The sequence below is a fragment of the Brachyistius frenatus genome, unplaced genomic scaffold (assembly GCF_029030835.1).
Source record: "Brachyistius frenatus isolate BFR_SWC_R1_liver_20210118 unplaced genomic scaffold, ASM2903083v1 Contig_257, whole genome shotgun sequence".
NCBI classification, from domain to species: Eukaryota; Metazoa; Chordata; class Actinopteri; family Embiotocidae; genus Brachyistius; species Brachyistius frenatus.
In genome coordinates this window covers 399,977-412,312 of record NW_027210856.1, presented here as the reverse complement: position 1 = coordinate 412,312, position 12,336 = coordinate 399,977, and the positions used below count along the sequence as shown (strand labels likewise).

The following is a 12,336-nucleotide window of genomic DNA, read 5'->3' as shown; positions in this document are numbered from 1 at the left end:
CAGACTTATTGAAGTTCCCCCACTGGTCAGCAATCAGACACCGGATTTGATTTCATTGTGGTTTATTTGCACTCAAATCATGTGATAAAGAGCTGCAAGAGGAAATAAGAGATAAAAGGAACTCAGTGTGACTACACATTGTTCAGCACCAGTAGAATTTTGGGAGAGGAAAGAAAAGAACAAGATTCGCTGGAGCATCTTAAAATCAAAACGGAAGTCTGTCCAAAATAACCCCCCAAAAAAACATACAATGATATAGGACTTTAACTATATAGCAATGACGATCTTCTGAACACAACTGGGTCTAAAAAATAAGAGAAAACCTGTTTGCATCCCTGCACACGTTGCCGTTTCGACATAAAAACAATACAATAAAATCTGTGACTAAGACAGCTACTCACAAGCAACATGTAGTACCAGAAAAGTAAACAATAGAGATACAGTAGGAAAGAACTTGGAAAAAGTATCAGTGCTTTTTTTCTGTAGCTACTAAACAAACATAGAAACTTTCGGTGGTGTAAGAAGGCATTCGATCCCCTGAAGACTTGGCATTTAACCGACGAACATCTCTGCTGTTAAACTTTGTGAACGCTTAAGAGGATCGCTTCACCTTCTCTATATGCTTCACAGTGGTATGCTACATTGGAGGCGCCGGTCAGAGGGACATTCACACCCTGCCACCTCTAAAAAGGAAATGACAGCGATTCCTCGTGTCACGATCTGAACCGGCAGCATGGGACGATACGTTTGAGGGTGTCGGTGATAGAAAAAAAAAAGGCAGTTTGGGTGAGACTTTTTGCTCTCTGTGAAGATGAATACGATCAGTAGGAATGCTGCGTAACCGTGATCAATAGCAGTGCTTGTTACATGTGGTTGCAGCGACGCCACCATGCACAGTAAACACAGCCGAGGTTCATTCACATTTGGTGGGGGGTGGAGGAACAGAAGTCTATTCTGCTACGTGGCTGTAAACATAATCTGAAATCTGACTACGATAAATCACTGAACAAAGACCTCGAACACAAAACAGCATCAACGGAAAACAACACAAATAATGCAATATAAAAAATAAACATTAAAAAAAAGGTAAGCTCGAATAATGATATTTTTCATCAATTGATCGATAGCAACTATTGTTTTTTTTTTAAATAACTGGCATATTAATGTCACATCGACATCCATGTAATAATTTATTACATTTCATTTACCATGGCTTGCAGTAAAAAGACATTTTGTGATGTTTGTGACATTAAATGACGTAAAAAGGCATCTAAATAGTACATGATACAAGTGCAAAGTTGTATTTTACAGTGAGGTAACACAATAGCATCATAAAAACCAGGACTCACCTTCATATTCCTAAAACTAGTAGTAAGATAACACTTTTTTTCCCCCTATCCAAGGACCAAAGTAAATCAATGGCAACTCAGTTTTATCTGCTGAGTATATTTGGTTAACATTTCAGTGAAATTTGGTAGTTATATAACCACGTTTCTTCACTGGCCATTTTTCAAAAATTCTTACAGTAATGTCATAACGTTTTACGGGTCTAAATAATTGTGCCGAGTTCACACTTAGTCTAAAGATTCCAGAAAGAAAAACAAGTCTTGTTGCTTGGCCTTCCTCAGGTATCGCTCGTCTGCCTCATGTCTGATTGGTTACCAGATCCCGCTGGATCTCCCGCCGGGCGGAGCGAGGATCCGAGCCGAGGATCTCTTTGGAATGTTGTCGTCGATCTGAGCACCTGGAGCAGCAGGCAGGGGAAACACAAGGAACTCATGTTTCACCGTAGTACTGATTGTAAAGGTTTTTCTAAACATCTTATGTTTAGTTCCGGGCAGATTTAAGAAATGCAGCATGCCATTGTTGACATTCCCTTTAAGCTGCCTTTCAAAACATTCATGGCAAGTAAATGGGTGTAAAATACACAATAACGTGAAATCCTTTGACCAAAATAAAGGTTTTACTGAAATAAAGATAACAATTAACCAGCTACAAAGCCATGCGCCTTAGTTTGAGCCTTTTCTTCACTTCCTGTTAGCATTTACTTCTGAAGATGTATAAACGTGAAGAATATAACTAAAGAGGATAAACGAAGCCTTTTATACTGTGTTTGTTTGTGATAGTCCTCTAAAAAGTGCCATAAACTTACAAATCTGTCGTAAGAACAGCTTGAAATATGATGTAAACTGTGTAATTTCATTGTCCACAAGTGATTTAGGCATCTACTGAGCCATCTGTAGATTTTATGGGGCTAACAGGATGCAGATGTTGAGTTACTTTAACTACAGCGCCCTCATCAGGCCAATCTTTAGATTTCTTAAAGGCCAGCAGCAGCAGAGCCAAAATCGAGCAATCAACAGCTCCCTGTTTTTTTAGCTTTTTTATAAATGGACATAACACCTCCTTTTATGCACATATATTGTTTTACATGCAAAATGCAAGAATCTCCTGATGCATCTGAAGCTTGCAGGAATCTTTCGATCCTCACCTGACAGGCTGAAGCTGGACTCGTGGAGGTCCCTCACGCCTCCGTGCCGGGTGCAGGGGCGCGTTGGGGTATCCAGATCTGAAGCCCCGAAGTCCCTCTTTCCTGAATTCACCACGGCAACCACTTCACCCGTGTAGGGCTCCCGCTCCACAGCTCTCACCGCCTGGCACTGGAGGGCCAAAGTGTCAACAGACATGCCAATATGCCAAGGTTAATGACAAAACAAAGCAAAAATGTTCAGAAGCAAATGTCACTTGAAAGCAGTGTCTTTGTATCGAAAATGTGTTGTAGGGGAGAGAATGGCAATTGTAAAGCTGTAGTAGCCGTGAGCACATTACAATAATATCCTTCTGAAGTAGAAGAGAGTATAACTTAAGTTGAACTTGTGATATGGCTTAGATATATAAATACACAATCATACAAAATAAAAAAATAAAAATACTTTTAAAAAAAGGTATACAAAATAATAATGAAGTACTACTATTAATAGGAAGTAGTACAAGTAATAGTGATAGTAGTGTAGCAAAGTAGAGATAAACAGTAGTAGTGGTTACTGCCACAGTAATAGTTGCACCAAGCCAGAAAAGCAGAAATATTAGTATCAAGTATAGTAAAAGTAGCAGTGGAGGCAGTAGACACAGTAGTATACTTTGTAACAGTAGCACTAAGAGTAGATGGAGTTGATGCAGTTGAACCAGCACAGTAGAGATTGCAGTACCAGTGGGATTAGTAGCAGGATTAGTAGGTGTTGTAGCAGCCCACAAATAAAATACTGTACCATATTATAAATTCAGTATTCAGTATGTATGGAAAACTATTAAACAATAATCATCACATAATAATAGTTGGTATCACTGTAACCAATGTTTTGTATCCTTATGTGTACTTAATGTGTATTTCTGGTACCTTTTCCCTCTGAACCATCTTCTTGTAGAGGTAATCGGGGAAAGTCCTCAGAGGGCAAAACTTCCCGGAGCCCTCTGCACACGTGAATATGCCATTTTCATAGACCAGACGCCCGCGGCTGACGGTGACCAGGGGCACACCGTGACATCGGAGCCCCTCGTACAGGTTTATATCGCCTCCCTGGACCTGGTTATCCACAGAAATGGTCCTGCAGGCGGAGAGGGAAAGACACAAGATTTTAGGCAGACAAAAGGCACACCGGCCCCAGAGACTCGAGATAAAAGCTGCAGCGAGACAAGTGGGTCGATAAATGGACGGATCGAGTTTCATACTTGGATCCCTCAGGGTCCCAGACCACCACATCAGCATCTGCTCCGGCGATGATCCGGCCTTTCCGGGGGTACAGGTTGTAGATCTTGGCTGCGTTTGAGCTCGTGACTGCCACGAAGCGATTCTCGTCCATCTTGCCACCAATCTGTGGATCATAACAGACAAACAAATGTTTCTAATAAACAGGATGAACTTAAAAATCAAACGCTGCATGTGGCTAAATCATTTGATACTTCAAAAGCAGGAGCAGATGTTTTATGTTAACCTCTTTTGTCTGTATTTAGTCCTTAAAAAGTTCAACCTCTAACCACCAAACCAAAACAGATTTGTGGACGTTCTCTGGCAGCCAGACGGGAACAAAGGAGCCACTCATACCACTCCTTTCTCCCAGATGACGCTCATACGATCCTGAATGCCAGGAAGCCCGTGGGGGATCTTTGTGAAGTCGTCCTTGCCCATTGCTCTCTGTTTGATGGTGAACGGACGATGGTCAGAGCCCACGACGTTCAGCGTGTCGCTGCAGGGAGGAAGGAGGGAGTCACATTTATTACCGCTGCCCTCTCACGTCAGGTTTCATTTCATAGGTGGAGTTTATAGACTCTTCCTCACTTTCCCAGCAGGCTCATTAGGTAATTTGGAGTGTTGGGGTCGAGGCGGAGAGGAGGCACGGTGACGTGGGCGGCCGCGTGGTACCAGTCCTGGTGATAGTACTGCATGCCGTTCAGCACAGAGTGGGCCGTGGTCGTCTCTCCGTGGACCACCTTACCTGTCAGAGGGGACGACATGGACTCACATTAGATCAAATGATAGTTGCACAAAAAGGGGCCGAGCAAGTAAACAGTGACTTGTCCAAAAATAAAAGTTTTTAAAATACTTTGGGCAATTATTCCAGTGACATAAAAGTGACAATTAAATAATTCAAATGTTATTTTCCGATCAAACGTCCATAAATGTACTTTATGGTGACACCGAATGCAAAAGTGAATAGGCCTCACCTTGCATCTTGGCTGTCGCGACGACGTCTCCTGCGGACATACTGGACACGTTCACCAGATAGATCGGGCAGTGGGCCTAAAAGAAAACACACACAACAGAGATATATTACAATTGATAAACAACCCTGCAGCTCGGTGAGACTGTGACTGACACACAGTTAAACGCCAATGTCAGCATCGCAACCGGGCTCACAATGACTATGTTAACATGCTGATGTTTGCCATCCATCGAGCTGATGATGATCTTCTCTTTACATACAATATTTTTGCTGATGACGGCTCACTCACCCTGTTGGCGATGGTGATCGCCCTGTGGGTCGCCTCCGCTTCCAGCTGCGGAGAAACCAAAGAGCGTGAGGAAGCATCGGATTCGTAAGGTGTGCTGAGATCAAATCTGGATTTACTTAATAATAGAAATAATATCCATCTTCTTTACAAGATATTTTTTAAGATTGGACAGCGAGAAGATCATTTTGACCGTCATACCTCCTCGGGCCGGCTGATTTCAATCCCCTCTGGGCCACTGATGCCCAGATCCAACGCTTCCTTTGCACCCTGAGAAGAGACGAGGAAGTGCTGAGACTTAAAATCGTGAATGTGATAAATAAGATGAATCCAAAATGCATCTGCTAACTATTTATTGTAGACAAAATAAACGTCCAGGGAAAGTGCAATGACGCAAGTGTTTGAGATCATGTTATCAGTGTATATTTCTACACACTGTAACGCACAGAAAACTGAATGAAAACTTGATGTACTGGTTCCTCCTCACCTCCGCCACCAGCTCCCCGTTCTCTGCGTGGACCCTCGCTACAGCGCCGATGTCCTTGCAGTGCTGCAGCGCCTGGAAGAGTTCGCTGTCCCTCAGCATGAACATGTCTTTGTAGGCCATGAACATCTGAAAGGAGTTCACTCCATTCTCCCTCACCAGCTTCTCCATCTCGGCTCGCACCTGTCAGGAGGGGAAAAGTGGAGAATGAGCTCAATGGCGACGCCTCAACACGCAAACAGAAGTTTGAATGAATGAAAACAGAAATAGATTTTTGTTTTTAAATGCTGCCGTTCGTTGATGTTATTCACTCTTGTAAATAATTATGATAGGAGGACACTTTTTCAGCCGTCTAACTAACTCTCTTTAAATCAGCTTTCATCAGGTTAAATCAGGTTTAACATATAAGAAGCTAAAACCAACATATTCATGTCCATTCTCTTCAGTATGCCAAAAGCATTTTGATAAATGTAATTATCGAAATGATTTAAGATGATTTAAAAAAACCAACAACAAGTGTTCGAAGGACATGGAACCTCCGTGGTTCAGTACCTTGGGTCCCCACCAAGTAACTCCCACATGCAGAGAATAGTCACAGCAGGATTTGGAGTCCGCCGAGCTGCGACACGTCTCGTAGGCTTCCAGCAGAGACTCATTCTTCTCTGGCAGAACATGTCCGATCACCATCGTCGTACCGCCGGCTAAAGCAGCCTGGAAGAAATCCACAACAATAGCTCTCAATTTACTTTCAAAATTTATAAAAAGGACGTAATTCTGTTTTTTCAGAGCCGTTTGTTTCTGTTTGTTTATCAGTTTGTCTGCAGGATTACGTGAAATCTATCGGCCCAATTTTTTGGAAACTTAGCGGAACAGTGCGGCATGACCAAAGGAAGAACCCATTCATTTTTGCATTTTTTTTTTTTTAAGTAGATCTGAATCACGGGAAAAATCCACAAATTATATTTCACTTACATTTTTATGCCATTCATCTATATTATATAGTTTGCCTTAAACCTAAGCATTAGGTGACGTTAATGTGGGAGATATTGATTTATTAAGTCCATAAAAACTGTCATCAACACAGATCTGGCGGTAAACATAAAAGTAAAAGCTTATCTTTATGGTTATTTGCAGATGACTGTGAAGAGGAACATAAATCTATTGACTCCCCCTCACAGTGCAATCATGGCGGGTATTCAACGCCATATAATTTCTTTGCAGCATCAGCACTTCCTACTCTTTTTTTTTTTTCCATTCTCCAAATGCAGATGTTTTAAACCCAAACTACAGTAAATCCTAATAATAACCCCAACGAGTGAAGACAGAGTGTGTTTTGTGTATAAGTGCGTGCTTCACTGAGCATCTGTCAGCTGACTCTGGGGAGTCGAGTAGTGAGTACTGGAGAAGGAGGACGGGGTGGGAGGAGGAGGGGGGGTAAGAGGAGGAGGAGGAGGAGGAGGAGGAGGAGGGACGGGTGGGGTGGGGGGAGGGAGCCGTGGGTCTGAGAACCATTGTGCGAAGAAACAATGGCGTGAGTGAAAAGAATTTGCGGCAGTCTTTGCAGCAGCCCCCTGGTATCCATGGTAACAGATAGTGCATTTGCATTTTGTCTCCTGGCTCATTCTGGAGCGTGTAGGCAGGGAGGGGCCCAGAAAGGGAGACCAAGGGGAGGAGTGAGGTGGTGGTAATAGAGAGCGGTGGAGACTAGTGTCTGTCACCAGCGTCTATACCGGTAGCAGCATCCGTCACCTCTCGGCTCCCATCATCATCTCAAAAGAGCAACAGAGTGATGAGTCATCGCAAAGCCCCGCAGCAGATTGGAGGGGGGGGGGGATAATCCCAGTCCTATCAGCCTCCATGATGACTTCATTACACAGTTTCTGGCAGCTATCAGCCTCGCCGACAGCAAAGGGAGGAATCACCTTTGTGTGATGTTTCTCAGATAAACTCTGTCAATTTAAATAATGTAATTAAACACTTCAAGAAATCAGATTATTTCCTGTATAATGTAAGAAACGTGTCCGTTTTGCACTTTTTCTTTTAGCTCTACTTCTTCGCTTCTTTATGCACGTCGGTTTTAAGCAACTATCCGACTTCTGTCTGCTGCTGATCTGATTCACGTGTGCCAACACAATTTAGCAAAGTAGCAGATGGATCAGTTGCAGATTTGAAGTTCGTTTGCTGACATCAGTGTCTCGGAGGAGATTGAAGGAACAACCTATAAATCTGTTGCCTCGGGTGACATCTTGACATCTTTAAATTTGGTTTCTTCCTGTGTACTTATCTTTTCCTATCTGTATACTTGATGCCGTGATGACTAAATTTCCCCACTGTGGGATTAATAAAGTCTTATCTTATCTTGTTTTAAGAGTTGGAATACCAAAAAGAAATTCCTTCGAGATGGTGAAACCAAACTTTTTGCTCATTTTGACTTAAAACATTTATAACATCGACTTCTAAGATTTACGACTTAACATCTGAAGCGTTTAACTAGTAATATCTCACCACATTTCAAAGCAAAAAAAGCCAAATTTAAGAATTGATTGAAACAACTTTTAACAAACGGTTTCCATTCTACTTTGCTTTATATTTAATATGTTATACTTTGTACAATGTTACATTCTAACTTCTTACTTCTGTATTTGACAGCAGAGCAGTACGGCTTGAAATAACCAACATGTTTCATCCCAGAATATTAATAAACATCACTGACTTCCTTGGCTAAAATTAACATCAGTGGAAAGCCTTTCTTGGTCTTTTGTGATCATCGGATGGACCAAAATTAAGGAGGATATACAGGAAAGTCAAGTTAAGTTTACAACTAAAACTTCACAAGGTCACGTTTTGACTGAAAAAGGTGCTGTAACATGAAATGTGCTTTTTCCCAGCAGGATTATTACCTTGGTGCCGCTGTAGAAGTCATCGACCGTGGTGGCGTTCATGAAGCTCTGCTCCAGGTGGACACTGGTGTCGATGCCGCCGGGAAGCACCAGTTTGCCCGAGGCGTCGATGACTTTGGCCCCACCGGGGATCATCAGCTCCTTCCCCACCTGCTGGATGATGCCGTTCTCGATGTAGACGTCGGCCTCCTGGGTGCAGTCGTCGTTCACCACTTTGCCGCCCTTTATCAGGATCCGCACCAACGCTGCGCTGGAAGACATGGCTATTGATCTGGAAGGAGGAGAGGGGAAAAACTGATTTTTCAGTGGGGGGGGGGTTAAAGGCTTTTCGCGGGTTATCGTTTGTACAACCTAAAAAACAGACACGAAAAGTTACAGCCTGAAAAACGCAAGAAGTAAAAGAACTTGTAAAGATCAGCATTTCCCCAGGAGACTAGATGAAAATAACTTTCTACCTCATTCCGAGACAGTGAAGTAGGACTACAGACGAGAGAGAAGAGTCAGTGATGCTGCTCTGTGACCGGTCTGTCACACTGTGACTGACATCAGCGACAAGACTGAGTAGTCCGTGTCAGTCACCGCCAGCGGACGGTGACGTGGTGGCAAATAGAAAGAAGCTGAGTCCAGTAGTGGGTCACAAAAAAAGGCAAACAAGGGTCAATAAGACCATTATTTTGAAAAGACAAAAGCTCGAATCCACTCACAATGATGTTCGACACATGATGAAGCTGCATTATGGGAATCATTGTGACTGGAAAATGTTCTTTTCACCACATACTGTAAATAGCTTCACTCCAGTGGTGCCCAACCTGAGGGTCAGCAACCTCACAAGGGGTCGCGAAATGAATCCAAGGGGATCTCTAGATTATAACTGTTGGGTTATAATAGAACGGGAAATGTTTCTACACAAAATTCTGTCTTTTTTTAAACCTCTCTTTTGCATTTTTCAGTTAAAAAAAACTGGATCATTTTGCACCTTGAGCACCTAAAATGATTTTAAAGAAACATCCAAAAGGGTAAAATAAGGTTAAAATCCAGATGCTCAAAACTGAGCAACTGAGCACTTAACCCGTGTTAAGGCGACAAAGTTGAATTGGATTTTGTGCAGAGGGGTCACATTTTAATATAAAATGCACACATGGTGGGTTTGTCATAGAATGAAATTCTGTTTTTTTTTCTACTTCTGGACCACAAAAAAGAACGACGGGATCCTGGTAGTGCGGAGAAATGCATTTAGACCTTCATGTTATGAAATTAAAGACGCTTAATCGAATAAATGAAAATATTAAATCTATCTTTTAAAGGCTTGTCTTATTAGTGTCAGGTCCAATTTCTTGTGAGGAGGGTGACAAAACACGTAATTTAAACCAGTTCTGGGGTGTGATTACTTTTCACTCAGTAACAAAGACAAGAATCTCCAAGATCTGCATCCCCCCTTCCCTCCACACATTCTATTAACTGTGATGTAGTGAGAGTGTGTGTGTGTGTGTGTGTGTGTGTGTGTGTGTGTGTGTGTGTGTGTGTGTGTGTGTGTGTGTGTGTGTGTGTGTGTGTGTGTGTGTGTGTGTGTGTGCGCCCATCCTTGCGTGCTTGCGTGCGTGCAGAGATGCGTACGTATGAGGGTGCGGCAACTTTACTGCATGGCATGGACTCCAGATCTGATGGGAGATAATGTGGTAGATGGCTCATTCTTTAAAAAAAAAACACCATATATATACTATGAGGCAACATGTTAACAACGCTGTTCCCTTGTTTACGAAAGGTGGGAGGCAGCCACAGGCATAATAAAGTTATTTTAGGGCCTACAGCCCACAAACCACTGGGGAAGTTGTCTGCCGGTTAGTTCATAATAAACAGGTGAACTGAGGTTGTTGTGTTTTTTTAAAGAGCTGCACTATAAATCAGCGTAAAGGCATTATTTCTATAAAAAAACAAAAACAAAAAAACAAGTCAATACAAATGCTGTTAATACGTTTTAAATGTCACATTAGAGTGCATATTTAAAATTACAGGCCATGCTACTATGTTGCCCCAATATCTTTGTATATATATATATATTTCTTTTTACTTCATTTTGACAGAAAAAAATATTTAGTGCCGGCGAGAAATCAGCAGCAGTCTCGATTATTTGCATTTTAGCGTCTATCAGATTACAATTCCGGTAAATGTGTTTATTTTGCTGATGAAGTGTGAACGCAGTGAAACCGTGACACTTCCACTTGTGCGACTTGACACAAAGAAACCGGTCTCCATCCGGCGTGATCGGCTGCACAGGCGTTCATTAACCGACCTAGAAAACCAACTCCCAGTCCCTCCTCCACAATAAAAGCCCGCTGCCCGACGCCGCAAAGTGGCCTCAGGTTGTTACCGTCCAAGGACCTGCTGCCCGGTGAGGAAGGCTGTAGCCGGGCTTGAAGGGTGTGTAAAGATCCCGGGGAGGGTGGCAGGGAACCAGGAGGCAGGGCAAACACCAAGACGTGCAGCCAGGGGAGCATGGAAACAAAAGTCTCCAGAGCTCCTGGAGAGGATTCCCCCCCCCACACACACACACCCCACTATACAGACCCCGCTGCAGCCGCTACCGGTCGTAATCATTGCTGAAGATGCGGAGCACACGTACCTCCTCGATGGGCCTTGCTGCTGCTGCTCCAACCGGCTCTCTGCTTTACTTTCTGACAGGAACGGGGTGCAACACGATCCGCGGATGGCACTTCCCAAAGAGACACACGCACACACACGCACACACACACACACACACACACACACACACACACACACACACACACACACACACACACACACACACACACACACACACACACACACACCAGATGGATACCTTCCTGGCCGGTCCGGGACCAGCAGCAGCATCACCGTGAAGTCGACACGGAGACGCGAGCAGGACTTCTGGTTTACGCTTTCAAAGTAAAAGCCCATAGTTTGTCCATTGCTGCTTGCAAAGTAATTTTTTTAAAAAAAAGATTCAGCTGAAACTTAATTTCACAGCAGGAATTAGTTTTCACGTAAAAAGGCAGGGCAAGGTGCCTTCATCCTGCAATGTGCAAGCTGAGGCTGATGAAATACCAGTGGGTAATTTGTCTATCAAAAGTTGTCAATACTATTGAGGTTATTTTTTTTCTACTTCAATATTCTGTGTTTAAGCAAGAGACCTCTAAAATTATACGCGTCTACGTTATATATTAGTTGGAAGAGGTCATATCTGTTCGTTTTACAGCTTTAAAAAAAAAAAAAAAAAAAGTCTGGTTATTAGTTTTAAATAACCAATATATGTATGGTTTCACAAACTTCAATTAAGAGGACAATTTGTAGTCGAGTACCTATTATATGGCCAGATTTCATACTTCTTAACGTAAATGTCTGTTTTACAATAATGGCAGTAGAGTTTTGTCACTGATAAACACTAAATAACATCGAGTTTCAGGCTGCAAGCACAACAGATGCGCGTGAGGCTTTTTTATTTTATTTTGTAGGATACTGGATGTGTTTCCGGCGGCAGCCTCTTGTTCGCGTGGTTACCTTGACGCAGCTCGCAGCATCAGGCCGTGCGACGGCGAGACCCTCCAATCAGCGGCCCCAGTGAAGGCTTGGTCGCCGAGGCACCCAATTACCTCGGCCTTAGGGCGTGTCCACTGAGAGGGGGGCTGTACCACTATCAGAGGAATAGGGAGGCGCGGAGATAACGGCACAGTCAGGCTGCTTAATGGATACTACGTAATCACTTCCGCTGATATGGATGTGATGGCTTTAATGTCTTTCTTTGACGTTATTGATAGCCTTTCCCTGCTTATATGTCTGAACTCCACCTGCAGCGATTATAAATTAAGTAAAAAAAGAAGCACAAACAAGCTAATGACCTACATCGTACAAGAATATGGCATTAGTAAAAAAGTGTAAGCTCACATTGTCTGATTGATGGCATCATAT

General features: G+C 42.9%; 1 protein-coding gene across 2 annotated transcripts; it reads right to left on the bottom strand.

Moving 5' to 3' along the window:
* Window positions 1–45: 45 nt before the first annotated feature.
* On the bottom strand, window positions 46–11,097 carry dpysl5a (dihydropyrimidinase like 5a). 2 transcript variants are annotated; one of them, XM_069721092.1, is made up of 13 exons: window positions 11,012–11,097; window positions 8,392–8,662; window positions 6,044–6,202; window positions 5,495–5,674; window positions 5,209–5,277; window positions 5,011–5,055; window positions 4,723–4,798; window positions 4,337–4,493; window positions 4,103–4,244; window positions 3,730–3,872; window positions 3,398–3,605; window positions 2,492–2,660; window positions 46–1,744 (listed from the first exon to the last, which is right to left on the bottom strand). In XM_069721092.1, the coding sequence occupies exons 2-13, from the start codon at window positions 8,650–8,652 to the stop codon at window positions 1,659–1,661; spliced, it is 1,695 nt and encodes a 564-aa protein (XP_069577193.1). In that variant the 5' UTR covers window positions 8,653–8,662; window positions 11,012–11,097; the 3' UTR covers window positions 46–1,658. The 2 variants fall into 2 exon arrangements, with proteins under 2 accessions (XP_069577193.1, XP_069577192.1); XM_069721091.1 differs by lacking the exon at window positions 11,012–11,097 and adding an exon at window positions 8,847–8,915.
* Window positions 11,098–12,336: the final 1,239 nt, after the last annotated feature.